Below are 16,158 nucleotides of genomic sequence, written 5' to 3'. Positions count from 1 at the left end.
GGGAGTGCCAATATGGCCGACCGGTAGCTTCAAAGCCTCTCAATGGCAATACATAGCATCAGCAATCCAGGGTTTATACAGTGCATTTGGAAAGTATTCAGACACCTTGCCCTTTTCCACATTTTGTTACGTTACAGCCTTATTCTAAAATGTATTAAATTGTTTTTTTCCCTCATCAATCTACAGACAAATACCCCTTAATGACAAAGCAAAAACAGGTTATTTGAATTTATTTGCTAATTTAAGAAACATATAAAAACAGAAATATCACATTTACATAAGTACTCAGACCCTTTACTCAGTACTTTGTTGAAGGACCTTTGGCAGCAATTACAGCTTTGAGGCTTCTTGGGTATGATGCTACAAGCTTGGCGCGCCTGTATTTGGGTAGTTTCTCCCATTCTTCTCTGCAGATCCTCTCAAGCTCTGTCAGGTTGGATGGGGAGCGTTGCTGCACAGCTATTTTCAGGTCTCTCCAGAGATGTTCGATCGGGTTCATGGACATTCAGAGACTTGTCCCGAAGCCACTTCTGCGTTGTCTTGGCTGTGTGCTTAGGGTTGTTGTCCTGTTGGAAGGTGAACCTTCGCTCCAGTCTGAGGTCCTGAGCACTCTGGAGCAGGTTTTCATCAAGGATCCATCTTTACTTTGCTCTATTCATCTTTGCCTCGATCCTGACTAGTCTCCCAGTCCCTGCCGCTGAAAAACACCTCCACACCATGATGCTGCCACCACCATGCTTCACCATAGGGATGATGACAGGTTTCCTTCGCTTGGCATTCAGGCCAAAGAGTTTCATCTTGATTTCATCAGAACAGAGAATCTTGTTTCTTATGGTCTGAGAGTCTTTAGGTGCCTTTTGGCAAACTCCAAGTGGGCTGTCATGTTCCTTTTACTGAGGAGTAGCTTCTGTCTGGCCACTCTACCATAAAGGCCTGATGGGTGGTGTGCTGCAGAGATGGTTGTCCTTCTGGAAGGTTTTTGCTCTGACATGCACTGTCAACTGTGGGACCTTACATAGACAGGCGTATCCCTTTCCAAAGCATGTCAAATCAATTGGATCTACCACAGGTGGACTTCAATCAAGTTGTAGGAACATCTCAAGGATGATCAATGGAAACAATAAGGCTGTAACGTAACAAAATGTGGAAAAAGTCAAGGGGTCTGATACTTTCCGAAGGCACTGTATGTAGCCTAAATACTGTAGTTGGCCTATTACCTAGAACATATTAGTTATTTTGTATAATAATAATGTCCAGTAATACTTTGTCTCATGTTGACTCATCTTGGATTTCATCATCAGTGATATTGAGAGCAGAGACATGCATGCTCTGTAATATATCAGCCCTTGGTCTAAATTTGGCACACACTGTCATGCAGGATACTTATAGAGCAGCAGACGGGGTGGGGAAGCATGGGGAAGTCATGCTGGACACACACTTACAGTAAAACACACACACGGACATTTGGGTGGAAGAGGTAATCTGAGTCGAGCACGGGTCAACCACACACACATAGACACACTGGTAATGACAAGCAATACCTCACGTTGTGTCTCCATAGCTCTGTGATAAGTAAGGTAATCAGCGCGGCCTATCTAGTCTCTGCCCCTGTTGACAGACTACCAGGCGGGCCTATCAGGGACCACATTCAGTAGGCAGGGCCGTCAGTTTATTTTTGCATGGAGATCAATCAGCACTGGTTCTAGAGTCTATGTTTGGTGGTTCTAGCGGCCCCAGAATATAAATAATTGGGACATCGGCGGGAAAAGAGGAAAAGTGAAAATCTGTCAGACCTTTTGTACACTCTATGCAAGGCCCTTTGGCCCCCTCCTCTATCTCCCTCCCTCGTTCACTATCTTCCCATTGTTTCATATTTCTGTGTATGAGTGTGTGCGTGGTTGGAGGTCACAATCCGATGCTGAAATTAAGCGAGACAAGGTCGTCAGGTTTTCCAGTTGGCCACACACACAGCATAGACTGACCTGATGCTATCACTCACTGTCTCTGTCCGTCCGTCCGTCCGTCTGTCTGTCTTCTGAAGCCACACTTGTACACAGTACTGACCAGGTGATGGCTTATGGTCTAGGATTGAGAACAGGACATAACATTTACTTTTTGGTCCACCAGCCACTGTGGTTGGTAGATTTAAATATCTACCAAACCATTCTACATTTTTACCGTACAAAATATATATTTTGTTGCTCAAATTACTGCAACAAAACACAAAAAAATTGATGAGCATGCTTTGTAATGTTTCTAAAACAATAAAAGCATCACTAGTAAGAAGTAATGTAAATTATATCATAAATAGGACTGGTGAAGTTATGTCACTAACAAAATGTGGAAATGTCTGCTCTACTCAAAAATACAACCAACTAGTTGCAGCATTATCGCAAAAATGGAAGAGGAAAGGGGAGAAAGTAAGGAACTTGTCTGTCGGCCCAGCATTAAAGACCAAAATTGCCTAAAGAAAATGTTGATAAATAGAAAAGTATACCAGTTTCGTTGAAGGACCAAAAATGCATACCTGTCCCATATAGATTACAAAATAGTTGGGAAGAGATTTCCGATGTACCAATTCCATGGCACATGGTTTATGAACTGATCCTCAAAACAACTCTGTATTCAAATTTATTGCAACTAATAGAATGTTATACAGTACCAGTCAAAAGTTAACACCTATTAATTCAAGGGTTTTTCTTTATTTTACTATTTTCTACATTGTAGAATAATAATGAAGGCATAAAAAACTTTGAAATAACACATATGGAATCATGTAGTAACCAAAAAAAGTGTTAAACAAATCAAATTAGATGTTACATTTTAGATTCTTCAAAGTAGCCACCCTTAGTCTTGATGACAGCTTTGCACACTCTTGGCATTCTCTCAACCAGCGGAATGCTTTCCCAATGGTCTTGAAGGAGTTCCCACATATGCTGATCACTTGTTGGCTGTTTTTCCTTCACTCTGCGGTCCAACTCATCTTGTCACACCCTGATCTGTTTCACCTGTCTTTGTGCTTGTCTCCACCCCCCTCCAGGTGTCGCCCATCTTCCTCATTATCCCCAGTGTATTTATACCTGTGTTCTCTGTTTTTATGTTGCCAGTTCATCTTGTCTTACCAGCGTGTTTTCCCATCTCCCTGCTTGCTCAAGTTCTGTTTCCTAGTTTCCCCGGTTCTGACCATTCTGCCTGCCCTGACCCCGAGCCTGCCTGCCGTTCTGTACCTGCCTGACTCTGACCCGTTTACGAACCTCTGCCTGTCCTGACCCCGAGCCTGTCTGCTGTTCTGTACCTTATTGACTCTGCCCTGGATTATGGACCTCTGCCTGCATTTGACCTGTCTTTTGCATGCCCCCTGTTTGGGTCAATAAACATCTGTGACTCTAGCTGTCTGCATCTGAGTATTATCCTGAGTTCTGATACATTCCAAGCCATCTCAATTGGGTTGAGGTCGGGTGATTGTGGAGGCCAGGTCAACTGATGCAGCACCCCATCACTCTCCTTCTTTGTCAAATATCTCTTACACAGCCTGGAGGTATGTTGGGTCATTGTCCTGTTGAAAAACAAATGATAAGTGCAAACCAGATGGGATGGCGTATCGCTGCAGAATGCTGTGGTAGCCATGCTGGTTAAGTGTGCCTTGAATTCTAAATAAATCACAGACAGTGTCACCATTAAAGCACCATCACACCTCCTCCATGCTTCTTGGTGGGAACCACACATGCAGAGATCATCCGTTCACCTACTCCGCGTCTCACAAAGACCCGGCGGTTAGAACCATAAATCTCAAATTTGGACTCATCAGACCAAAGCACAGATTTCCACCAGTTGAATGTCCATTGCTCGTGTTTCTTGGCCCAAGCAAGTCTCTTGTTATTATTGGTGTCCTGTAGTAGTGGTTTCTTTGCAGCAATTCGACCATGAAGGCCTGATTCACACAGTCTCATCTGAACAGTTGATGTTGAGATGTGTCAGTTACTTGAACTCTGTAAAGAATTTATTTGGGCTGCAATTTCTGAGGCTGGTAACTCTGAGTTTATCCTCTGCAGCAAAGGTAACTTTGGGTCTTCCTTTCCTGTGGCGGTCTTCATGAGAGACAGTTTCATCATAGCGCTTGATGGTTTTTGTGACTGCACTTGAAGAAACTTTCAAAGTTCTTGATATTTTCCGTATTGACTGATCTTCGTGTCTTAAAGTAATGATGGAGTGTCATTTCTCTTTGCTTCTTTGAGCAGATCTTGCCATTATATAGACATGGTCTTTACCAAACAGGGTTTTCTTCAATACACCACCCCTACCTTGTCACAACACAACTGATTGGCTCAAACACATTAAGAAGGAAAGAAATTCCACAAATTCACTTTTAACAACAAGTACACCTTTGGTAGCCCTCCTTTCGTTGACTGTGTGTTTTTCCAACTAGTATGTTTTTGGATGATATCAGAATTTGAGCTATTTCAGTATATTTTGATTGTGTTACTTATTCAGCAACTCATCAAGTCAACAATAGAATGACAGTCATCCTCTATAAGAAGTTGATCAATTGTTAAATATCACAATGTGTTTAAAGCGTTCCACAGGGATGCTGAACCATGTCGACTCCAATGCTTCCCACAGTTGTGTCAAGTTGGCTGGATGTCCTTTGGGTGGTGGACCATTCTTGATACACAGGAAACTGTTGACACACTGAACCCGGTGTGCCTAGCACCTACTACCATACCCCGTTCGAAGCCACTTAAACTTTACCAATTCACCCTCTGAATGGCACATATACACAATCCATGTCTGTTGTGTCAATGCTTAAAAATCCTTCTTTAACCCGTCTCCTCCCCTTCATTTACACTGATTGAAGTGGATTGTTCCTATTGTTTTGTACACTCAGTGTAGATCAATAGTATTATATGAACTATCGTTATTGCATGCGGTGTGATTGAACATGTCCTCCCTCTGTCTCCTCAGGATGTGAATTGTCTAGACCAAGAGTTCTTTCCACACCTGTCTGAGCTCACCTTCCTTTCCCCACTGGAAGACAACCCGGGATTGGGAAGAATGCCGTTCCAAGTCGGCCACCTTCAACGCCCCTCGGTAACACGTCCCTGACCCCATGGAATATATCTCCATCCATCATCACGGCAAACCCAAGGACAAGAGGTGAGACAATCGAGGAGTAGGCGATAATGTGACATTGAGACCAGGAGTAGCCACTGATGTAAGTGTAACAATATTGCAGTGCTGTGAAATGTATATCACTTTAGCCATCAAACAAGTCCAGTCCGAATTATTTAATATCTTTCTCTTTGATTTGTCTGTCACTCCAGGAGGAAGGCAACAATTCCTCTGGATTCTATTGGAAGCACCCTTACATCCAACCAGCAGAGCAGAAAGGTGAGAATACAGAACAGGGAGGACTGACCATCCTTTACTGGTGAACTGGCTTATTTGTATCCATTTGTGTTGCAGGATGAACCAAAAGACTACTGGGAATATATTACTGAATTATCTCCACTTATTCAATGCTAACTTTACGGTTCAAATCAGAATTCATTGTGAATGTTAGTTGGTTGTTTTGTAAAGATGAATTCCCACAAATATGTTTGAAAGCATGTTAATATTTATTTACATTTAAGATGCTGTATTAACCTGCTTAGACGTTAGGAACTGATCACCCTCTAGTGGTTGTGTATGTACAATGACAAACATTGTGTGCCTAACTTCAATAAATTGCATTCCTTATATTTACCTAAGTCACATATATTGGGAAAAACAAGAGAACACAGGTGATCCCCAAAAAAGAAGTTTTATTTTTCAAGCTACAGTTAAAGAAAAACAATACCAGAGGCCGAAAATATAACATTTGCTTGGCTTTTTTCCCCTCTCTTTTCACTTTCACATATGTACAGTTATCGAAGAACAGGGTATATACAGAGAATCAAAGGGAAGGGTGGTAGAGAGAGTGCATTTGCTTTTTGGGGACTAAACATGACTCTCCCACCAACAAAAAAAGCAAGGTAAAACCAACCAACATAAAAGGACCTGCCACGACTCTGGTGATATCAACTTACTTTTCTGTACAATACAAACAGTCTACTTTGTTTCACGAATGAGAATTATGAGGGTGAGGGATTTGTATGTTCTCTGATTTGGAAGCAAATCTCAACTAGCGTTTTCTGAAAACTTATAAACAAAAAAAATGATAACATGAAAGAAATACAAAATATATATTTTACAACCATTCATGCAAAAAGATGTTCAAGCCACTTCTACAATGTGAAGTGGCTCCAACTTTTTCCGTCACGACAGTTTACAACAATCACCCAAACCAGAAGTCTCTAATGAAAAACTAAACGCACAAATGTGATTTTTTTTTTTTAAAAGCACAGAACAAGCATTGGAGGAATTTGAAGTCTGTCGCCAAGTCAAACCGCAACCAAAGGGTAGTCATGGTATTCCATTGTCATGCGGAGGGAACTCAAAGTAATCAAGTGCTGATGTAGCAGATGTTGACCCACTCCTCAAAGTTTATTCTGCACCAGTTAATAAAAAAAAAGCAACAAAAAAAAAAGGGTGAATAAAGCAAAAAATATTTACTAGTTATGGGCTGGATCGAAAAACTTTACAGCACAGCCCTTAGTTTATAAGTTACAGTGTATTAGCAATTGCCAAAAGCAATTAACTTTCAAATGAAATAACCACAAAAAAGGGGTGTTTGGTTTCGGCTTGACTTTTAGTGCACTGTTGTAGCACAAGTTTGTGCATATTTCTATGGAATAGATTGAACATTTCAAATTTTATATGCTATTGATTGAGTCAGAAAACCTCTAATGAGAAATCTTATAGGGGCTTAATGTGGTAAGCGGTACTGAGTGTAATAGACAGAAACAAATAAACAATTGCCAAATTGAAAGCGTACATGAGAAAAAAGTAGCAACAAAAAAAATCTCAACACGAAAGACACCCTTTCTAGACCTAAAAAGAGAAACTTATGGACAAAAATAAACATGTTTCTTTTCTGGTGTGGCAGTCGCATTGAACACTGGTTAGGGTCTGACAAAAGTGGATGTACCATTATAAAATACTAGCTTTTTTCTTTGAACGTTGACGGACAGAAAAGCAGCCCATCAAATGTCCTAAATAAATAATGATCTATACCTTGTCATGCACCTTATGCTATGACCTTAATATGAAAGCCAGGAAATGGATCTCTGTATGGTTGCCTTAGCTTTTCAATGAAAAAAAAGTAAGCCAGTCCCAATTTAGTAAGACTACTGAACAAAAGGGTGTCTATTTGTATGTTACAGATAATAAAGCGATCTCCTTCCAATGTCTTCCTGTTTTAGTACAGTTTTCACAGAGGCAGAACGTGACAAAGAACCTACATGAATAAGTGAGGATGGTGATTGTCAAAAAAACACCTAGAAAATACTAACAATACAGTTGCCGTCCAGATGAGGGTTTACAATCAGCTGTTGGCATTGCAGAAAAGAACTTGGTTGTAATAGTACACAGAAAAAAAGGGTACATTGAAAAGGGATATAAGAGGGATATAGTCCCTCTCACCCCTCCATCTTTAGGGGTCTTTCTTTGGCCCCGACCGCCGCGTGTCCCTGCACTTGTGGCAGTAAAAGATGTCAGGGACGTTGGACTTCTTGATCTTGGCGCATGACAGATGGACCCACACTCCGCACTGGTTACACTCGATCATCGGTCGCCCCGCAAATGGCTTGCCGCAGTAACAGGTGATCAAGTCCCAAGAGTCATCACCTGGGCGGGGAAGGAGGGAGAAGAGGTAAGAGGGGCATCTCATAGTGGGACAAGCAGGGATGGGTTCAGTGGGCACCTTACAGGGGCAAAGGTTTTCAAAAAGAAAAAGCTCTTCAACTGTTTGTTTACAGAGGTTATAAATTATGGCCCCCTAATTACTTGGTGTTTACTAAGGAACTACGTAGAAACAGCAGAATTACATAATTATTACCCATGAATTATTCCTCAGTGACTCATGAATGCAACAAAGTACCTATTGTTACCAAGCAGATTCAAATTAAATACCTAATTTCCCCTTATTTATGTCCAATAAATGCAAACCTGGTCTGAGCCTCTTGTTTAGACCTCAGGGAACAGGTCAGTGCACTAATATCGATCCATTGTAAGCCAAGCAGCAAAGCATATTGCCAGGAAACAGTAGCCATACACTGAAGTGATGAGGCTTTTTTGGTGGAAATGACAGGGCACACACTTTTACAGCAACAAAAATATTTGTGCTTTCTTGTCCATAGCGTGGTCAGTATGAAATCGCTTACCTGACTCCACCATGATGTCCTCGTCGGCTATCCATGTCTCACCTTCGCTCGAACTTATCTCTGCGTCCCGGTTGGAATCCTCCGCCTGCATCTTGGCCAGCCCCTGCATCCCTGCCTGCATCTTGGCCAGCCCCTGCATTCCTGGGGAGGAGACACTGTGCTCTTGGACCGAGCGCTCCCCGGGGTGGGCGTGGCCGGTCTCAGAGTCTGTCTCGCTTTGGGTGGCCGAGCTCTTAAGCTTCTTGAGGGCTTTGGGCTGCTTGGGATTTTTGCTGCGCTTGATGCGAGCCCTCTTCTCACCGCCACTGCTCCCGCTGTCAGCCGCACCACCAATGGCGGAACCCGATGACAACTTTTTGAGCTTTTTGTCCTTCTTGCGCTCTGCCTTGCTGGCAGCCTGGCTGTCGTACAAAGAGTCTTTCAGCCGCATCTTGTCCAGCAGGGAGCTGTCCGAGTGCATGTGGCGCATGCTCTTGCCCTTGTTGGCACGAGCCTTGTGGACAAACGTGTGGATGGTGTGCAGGTCATTGCCTCCGTCTCCCCAGCTGGCACCCCCAGAGCTGCCGCCGCTTCCACTTTCCCCCGATGCCCCTGAGCTGTGTGGGGAGCTGGAGGACGCTGGCGACCATGGACCTTCCTACACAGCCACAGATGTAGAGAAAGACCAATGAGGGAAAAAAACAGTATAGGACAAACAATACTTGATGCACAGGGTTATAAATGTTACTTAACCCCCTAGAGTTGATTGACACACCAGTACGCCAATCTGTGCTACATAAAATTTTCCATCAAAATCAGTCAGTATAAGCTAGAGATATTGTTTATTGCATTGGATGAGTCTCAATCCACCTCTTCAGCCAGTGTCGCACTTCAGCATCTGCGGTTAAAGGCTGCAGAGCGGTGTTTGTCAGACCATGAGACATCCACCAAAAAATAAATACAATTATATACATCTCACACACACACATATCTATATATATTTTTAAATGTAAGCGTCTGCTTGTGTAAACGTCTGTAGTGTTAAAACTATTACGACAGCTATGGATAAGGGAGACTCATGAACACGAAGGTGTTCTCCGTTTTGCTCTACGACCCTCACAAGCATCAGGAGACTCGTCTGAAGTCCACCATCGATGTGCCAACTTCTGTTTGGTAGCGTCCGAACCGTTTGGGCTACAAACTAAATGGGACCCCACTGTAGAAAGGGGAGATTCTCCATTTTGCTCTACGAATGTCAAGACTTATTGCTCTGTTTTTTTTTTTTTAAATATCTCCGAGATTTAGGACAGACACGTCGAAACCTTGTTTCCTTTTTTTACTGTCCTTTTTGCCATTTAAGATTGTGTTATTCAATGAGTTTCTGTGGGCTGGACCTCCCAAGTGGCACAGTGGTCTAAGGCACCGCATCGCAGTGCTAGCTGTGCCACTAGAGATCCCGGTTCGGTCCAGACTGTCGCAGCAGGCCGCGACCGGGAGACCCATAAGACAGCGCACAATTGGCCCAGCGCCGCCCAGGTTAGGGGAGGGTTTGGCCGGCAGGGATGTTCTTACCCCATCACGCTCTAGCGACTCCTGTGGTGGTCCGGGTGCAATGCACGCTGACACAGTCGCCAGGTGTACGGTGTTGTTTCCTGCTGGCTACCGGGATAAGTGGGCGTTGTGTCACGAAGTGAGGCTCGGCTGGGTTGTGTTTCGGAGGACGCACGGCTCTCGACCGTCGCCTCTCCTGAGTCCGTACGGGAGGCGCAGCGATGAGACAAGACTAACTACCAATTGGATACCACGAAATAGGGGAGAAAAAGGGGGTCATTTTTGGGGGGAGTTTATGGGCTTTAATAGTAAAGGCAAAAATAGATATTTTATCAAATAAGTACATTTTTAGACGTAAAGGGGTCCGTCCTAAAATTCAACATCAAAAAGCTAAATTATCCATAGTATAATTATCTTAAAACAATTCCATATGTCAGCTTAGCATCCCCCTCCAACATCTTAGACTAAAGAATAAAACATGTGCTTTCAGAAAGTATTCACACCCCTTGACTTTTCCCACACTTTGTTGTATTAAAGCCTGAATTTTAAATGGATAAAAAAAAATCTGTGGCCTACACACAATACCACCTTATATAAAAAAATTTATACAAATAAATTACAAATGGAAAACTGAAACACCTTGAATCAATAAGTATTTTAATCCCTTTGTTTTGGCAAGCCTAAATCAGTTTAAAAAGTCAAGTGGTTTAACATGATTTTTTAATGACTACCTCATCTCTGTACCCCACAGTTATTTGTAAGGTCCCTCAATCGAACAGTGAATAAAAATAAAAAACGTAGTGAAGTTATTACACTTTGGATGGTGTATCAATACACCCAGTCACTACAATCAACATTGTAGTTACTCCACAATACTAACATAATTGACAGTAAAAAGGAAGCCTGTACAGAATAAAACCATGCATCGTGTTCACAACAAGGCACTAAAGTGGTGATCTTAACTGTTTTAAAACAGTTTTTTTTATACTAGGATTAAATATCAGGAATTGTGGAAAAACTGAGTTAAAATGTATTTGGCTAAGGTGCATGTAAACTTCTGACTTAAACTGTATATGCCTTCAAGTTCGAATCTAACCAACCATGTATTAGGTAAATCCAAGTTCCTGTGTGGCCTTTGAATAGTGTTAGTTTAAACAGCGCTGCACACCAAACATTTGCCCCTTTCTACTGATTTCAGCTTGATATCGATGGAAGTGATTAACATAAAGTGTTGCGTTACACTTACCGTGTCGGTGACCAACTTTAATAAAAATGCAACACTTTAAAATGTAGACAGCAGTCTTCTACAAATTGTCCTCTAACCAGTGATTGCATTTGGTTTTTGAGCCGTTTTAGTTAACAGGATCTGCAACCTTCCCTAGCCCCCCTGGCAATTGATTTCAACGTAATAATCGATGAGTGATTGACAAAACAGTGATGCATTTCTCTTTCAGTTTTGGTGATCCTGGCATCAAAATACAACATTCAAAAATGTAGTTGACGGTCCTGAGGGTGGTCAGTTAGGTCAAAAATATCTCCAGTTTCCATATGGTTTTTGAGTAGTGGTAGTTTCAACAATGCATACACCACCCCACCCACCCCCAATCGATGAGTGATTTATTGCCATTTGTCAAGGGTTTTGGGTGCGTATGCAGTTTATAAGGTGCTCTTTAAATATAAAGAAGTCATATGATTACTATTGTTGAACATGTGTAGATAGTACATTTTATGTTTTCATTAAATCAAACTGTTACTGCATATTGGTTATTGATTTGGACACAAACTGTTTGACATCGGGCTATTTATCAATATGCATTTTCAACAGGAAGCAGAGACAGCATAATTTTCAATGTACGTTTTAGGAATATAAATGGAACTTTAAACATTAATTTATAATGGTATTGTACTTAAATCAGGTAAAAACTGCTGAATGAGTACAAAAATGTGCTGTGATGTTTATTTTGATGATATGCCGTAAAATCACCAAAACACGTTTGCCCTTGCTACTCTATAGTTTCCATTGGCACTTAATAGGCTGGACAATAGAAAGAGTCAAAATTCACCCAAGGCTGAAAAATGGCAAAAGAACGTTGCCTAAACTGGAACACTAGCGCGAGCCCATAGCTAATGAATGGAATCGAACGTTCGCAGAGGCTGTTTTGACTGGAGTGACGCTTAGAATTCAATTTCGCCTAAATGGCACCAACAAATGTATCCCTTTTTATTGTACCACTACAATCTGTTCTTAGGACGAAACTGAAAAACAACTCATGTAGAATGTAAACATTCGCACCTTGGATGGTGCCAAGTGTGCTTATGTCTGCATAACGAGAAGTAGGGGGGAATCAACTTTTGACTATTCCTGGTCTAGAGATCGATGATAGCAGAGTACGCTGCCCAACCTTATGTAATTAGAAAGAGATTGATCCTGATTAAAATGGTATCCAATTCGAAAATATATATATATATATACACACATTGCGAGATATTTGACAAAATAGACAGACATACCTGTATTTCCCTATAGTAAACAATGGGACGACCCTCAGAGTTCCATGAGCCGTTTTTTTGTTTACATTTTAACTACAAACAACGTGGGCAGGTCTCATTGTCAACAATAGCGAAACAGGCATTGTGACGTAAAACAAACTGGTAATAGAACGTACATAAGGCGAGTTGGTGCTCAATAGAACTAATAGGATATGGCGGGGTGAAAAATGCCATAAAATAAGGCCTGTTTTTTCACGATTACTTCAAAACTACGGCAAGCAGCTGGGACATATGGTAATATTATGAAACTGGGCTCCACGGCGGATGCAATAAACTAGTTATCAGAAAAAAGCAGTGTTTAAAATGGCATGTGTCCAGCCTACACAAGTCAACCCGGGTTGAGCTTGCCTAGGTAGGCTAGCTCGATTTGAGTTTTCACTTCCTCCAGAAATTAGAAATGTCATATTGCTAGCTGTCTTCGCTAATGTTGCTAGCTAGCAAGATGTTGAATAATTTAATTCACCCTCACCATGCTGTAACTTACGTTACCACATACTCCTGCCAGTGCCAGACAGACTCAGACATGTATTTAGCTTTCTAACGTTAGCTAGCTAAAGGGTTAGCGTCGTCGCTAGCATAACAGATTATCTAGCTAGCTACATTCCTACTTTGTTTGCTATGACATTGGATTATTAGGTAGCTAACCAAGGAAACCAGACCACGGGTTTGATAGCTTGCTTTCAATACGACCTGGCCAGCTAAAATTCCTGCTAGCTGACGTTAGCTTTCTAGCTAGCGTGTTTCAACTCTTATTTGCTAGACAGCGTTATGTAGCTAGCAGCTAGCATTCGAAGGCTGACTTGTCACAAGTGTTTTGTGTAGTGCAAAAATGAATGAAGGATCCAGCTATGGTGGTAATTCGTGTCATGTATGACTATCGCAGTACCGCTTGTCCATGTGCTAGCAAACAGCAACAAGCTCAGACGAGCTAGCTAAACGTGGTGTAATCATCAGCTGGTGGTTGCATAGTAATGGCGTCACCAGCCCCAATTCTAATCGAACTGGCACCAGTTGTAAAACTGGGCTGTGCTGGCCCGGGTTTCTCTCGAGCCATCTTCAATTTGGCTCTAATTTTAAGTGCCAGTTGAAATGTGCCTAGTTAACCTACCTCTTTAGGATTGGGGATATAGCCTGCATATGCCAAGACAAAGTTGCAGAACTTGTTAAAGTCTTCGACGGTCCTCTTTCTCCTCTCTGGAGGCTAAAGAGATAAAACAAAACATGAATGAGCTCCACACATACATGAATCAAGCTAATAACTCGTACATGCATCACCAAATAGAATGGTCATGTTAAGGGGGATGTGAAATTGATCACACCGGAAGTCTACTTACCAGAGTCTCCGTTTTGCACTTCAATAACGAATCTGTATAAGAAAAAACAATTACTATACTATCTATAAACTGTTTACATTTTATACAGTCATTTTGATTTTTTTTTTAAGTATCCAATACTTCAAAGTACAATTCAATTTTCAGGTTATAATAACCTCACTCTCCACTGTGTCTATTTGTGTTCGGCCTAGAGATGTATCGAGAGAATATAGGAACAACTAGTTAGCTTGCTAATGCAATGAAAAACTGAACCAGACAAGGGTACTGCCTGTTTAGTTTGCTAGCTAACAATGATGTTAGCTAGTTGTCTTAAACGAGTGAATACCTTCGCTGCTCGCCAGTAACGATGTTAACCAGCTAGCTAACGTTACCGCCAACAATGTTGTCTTTATATATTTTTTTTTACAATGGGTCAATAACTTAAATAGAGATGCAAAGACAAATTCAAGACTGTTACATTGTGCTTGGGGTGGAACATGTTGAGTCGTAACTAGCTGGCTACAGTAGGTTGGATAACGTTAGCGAACAAACTTGAACCATGCCATCCATGCATTGTGAGACAGCTTTAGCAGCTGGCATGAGGAGCCGGCTCAACCCCGAATTTTGAACTTGGCTAGCAACATCTAGCTAACTAACTAACTTACTAGTTACTGTAGCAATCTAACAAACAAAAACTGATAGTTGTTAAAGACATGTTCGTGGACTGGCAAAGCAAAAGTCATTATGCCCCATTTTGTTAGAACGCTGTGCTTGCTAGCTAGTTACCGTTAGCTTGCCAGCGGTTATTTTACATTAGCCACATCAATGCCATGGTTAAGCAAACGTTAACTAGCTACGCTATCTATCGTTACTGCATAAAAACGCACAGTTTATCATCAAACTCTGCAAGCTAATATACGTTGACTGTTTGATACAGATTAAGTCAATCTAGCTAACTGACAGTTAATGTTAGTTAACTATAGCGACGTATTAGCTAACGTTACCCAACTAACATTGCGATTGAACAACCAACAGTTGCTTTACTGGGAGGCTTGAACAAAACCAACAATGTCCGCTAGCTTGAAAACAACTCTATATCAATTTACTATGTGAACTGACACTTAACGTACCTTGGTGTTCAGACATTATTTCAAGCATTGTCGCCTCAGCAACAAGGCCCGTTGTGGTGGTAGCTACCAGGTAGCTAGCAGCTGGGGTGTTTTTCTCCCGGCTTGACTGCTGACTGTGTGTGTGTGGGACACCCTGCCGAGAACGGAGGACTCAACAACTCTTCGACAAGCGACTTTCCTTGACTTTTTGGATTGTGGTCCCCAGTTCTAGATTGTTTAACCGGCTAGGTACAGACTAGCCAACAACAATTGCAGAAATAATTCCTTATCTGCCCGTTACCTAGCTAACAAGAAGCAAGGTTAGCTAGCTAACGTTACTAGCTAATTTCTTCGTCACAGCAGTTATATTGCATAAATATTCCTGGAAATCAACTAATTTTTTAAACTATCTCGCTAAGTCACCGGAAAAAAACTGCAGCAGGTGAATCCATCGTAAAAGACAAAAGCATTCAGGTAACACATTTCTTAGATGAAGTTTACGTTTTTCCATAACACGAACAAAATCGACTAGAATATGTATCGTCTCTTGCGCGCCTCACTCCAGCAAGGCATCTTCTTCTCTGGCATAATGGCGTTTGCAACAATTGGATGTGCATTACGCCACCTACTGTGCAGGTGGATAACAAAGACTCCAAAAAGGGGTAAAAATATTCATACAAACCGCCCCAAAAAAGTTTAACTAAACTAAATCAACATGCTTTAAAATTTGATTCAGGGTCAGAAAGATCCTGTGAGGGTGGGACATTTTCTGGCAACAGTAGTCCTTCCAGTGCTTCTGCCGTGAAGTCTTGGAGCCCAAAAACGTTTTGGCTGCAGATACAATGATGTGAAGTACAAATAATAACACCTTTCACAATGAGTGTATCCAGATCTCTTGATTGACGTAAAAACATTTGCAATTGGTTGTGGTGCATCCACCACCATATCTTTTTCAGCACTATGGCCTCTTGCCCCTTCGACTCTCTTCACCGCCACCACATAGGAGATCTGCTGTACAACGCAGATCCTTGACACTGTAATGGGAATTTTAATGTTTGTGCTTTTCTTATAACACATTTCTGTGTTCTATTCATGTGCTGTTCTATAAACCAATGTCTGTGTTCATGCAAGTGGCTGACTGTACAAATCAACTATCAGTAGCTGCAATTTGGCTATACACACATTGTTTTGAGAACGAACGAACGATATCTTGGTTTCAAGGTCTCAGCTTAGAGAGGGAGAAGCCTCGTGAGATGTTAGTCTGTCACATGTTATGAAACAGTATTGGTCGGTCACATGAATAGAACAAAATGGTAATGATTAATTAATTATGCTAAATCATGCAAATATAACTTG

General features: G+C 41.6%; 1 protein-coding gene across 1 annotated transcript; it reads right to left on the bottom strand.

Annotated features, from left to right (window-relative positions):
- Positions 1-5,784: 5,784 nt before the first annotated feature.
- Positions 5,785-15,415, bottom strand: LOC139561835 (PHD finger protein 23B-like). The gene is made up of 5 exons (XM_071379140.1): positions 14,824-15,415; positions 13,715-13,746; positions 13,489-13,581; positions 8,301-8,937; positions 5,785-7,764 (listed from the first exon to the last, which is right to left on the bottom strand). Exons 1-5 carry the CDS (start codon positions 14,849-14,851, stop codon positions 7,571-7,573), a joined length of 984 nt encoding a protein of 327 aa, XP_071235241.1. The 5' UTR covers positions 14,852-15,415; the 3' UTR covers positions 5,785-7,570.
- Between the last annotated feature and the right edge of the window lie 743 nt (positions 15,416-16,158).

This window comes from Salvelinus alpinus, chromosome 31 (genome assembly GCF_045679555.1).
Source record: "Salvelinus alpinus chromosome 31, SLU_Salpinus.1, whole genome shotgun sequence".
Classification (NCBI taxonomy): Eukaryota; Metazoa; Chordata; class Actinopteri; order Salmoniformes; family Salmonidae; genus Salvelinus; species Salvelinus alpinus.
This window is presented reverse-complemented; position numbering and strand designations above follow the sequence as displayed.

Excerpts from the sequence above, each read along its gene's own strand:
- LOC139561835 (XM_071379140.1), bottom strand. The coding sequence starts at position 14,851 with ATGCTTGAAATAATGTCTGAACACCAAG. Across the intron at positions 8,938-13,488 it reads ATATCCCCAATCCTAAAGAG|GAAGGTCCATGGTCGCCAGC; the intron begins GTAGGTTAACTA and ends GTGGCTGTGTAG. Across the intron at positions 7,765-8,300 it reads GGACATCATGGTGGAGTCAG|GTGATGACTCTTGGGACTTG; the intron begins GTAAGCGATTTC and ends TTCCCCGCCCAG.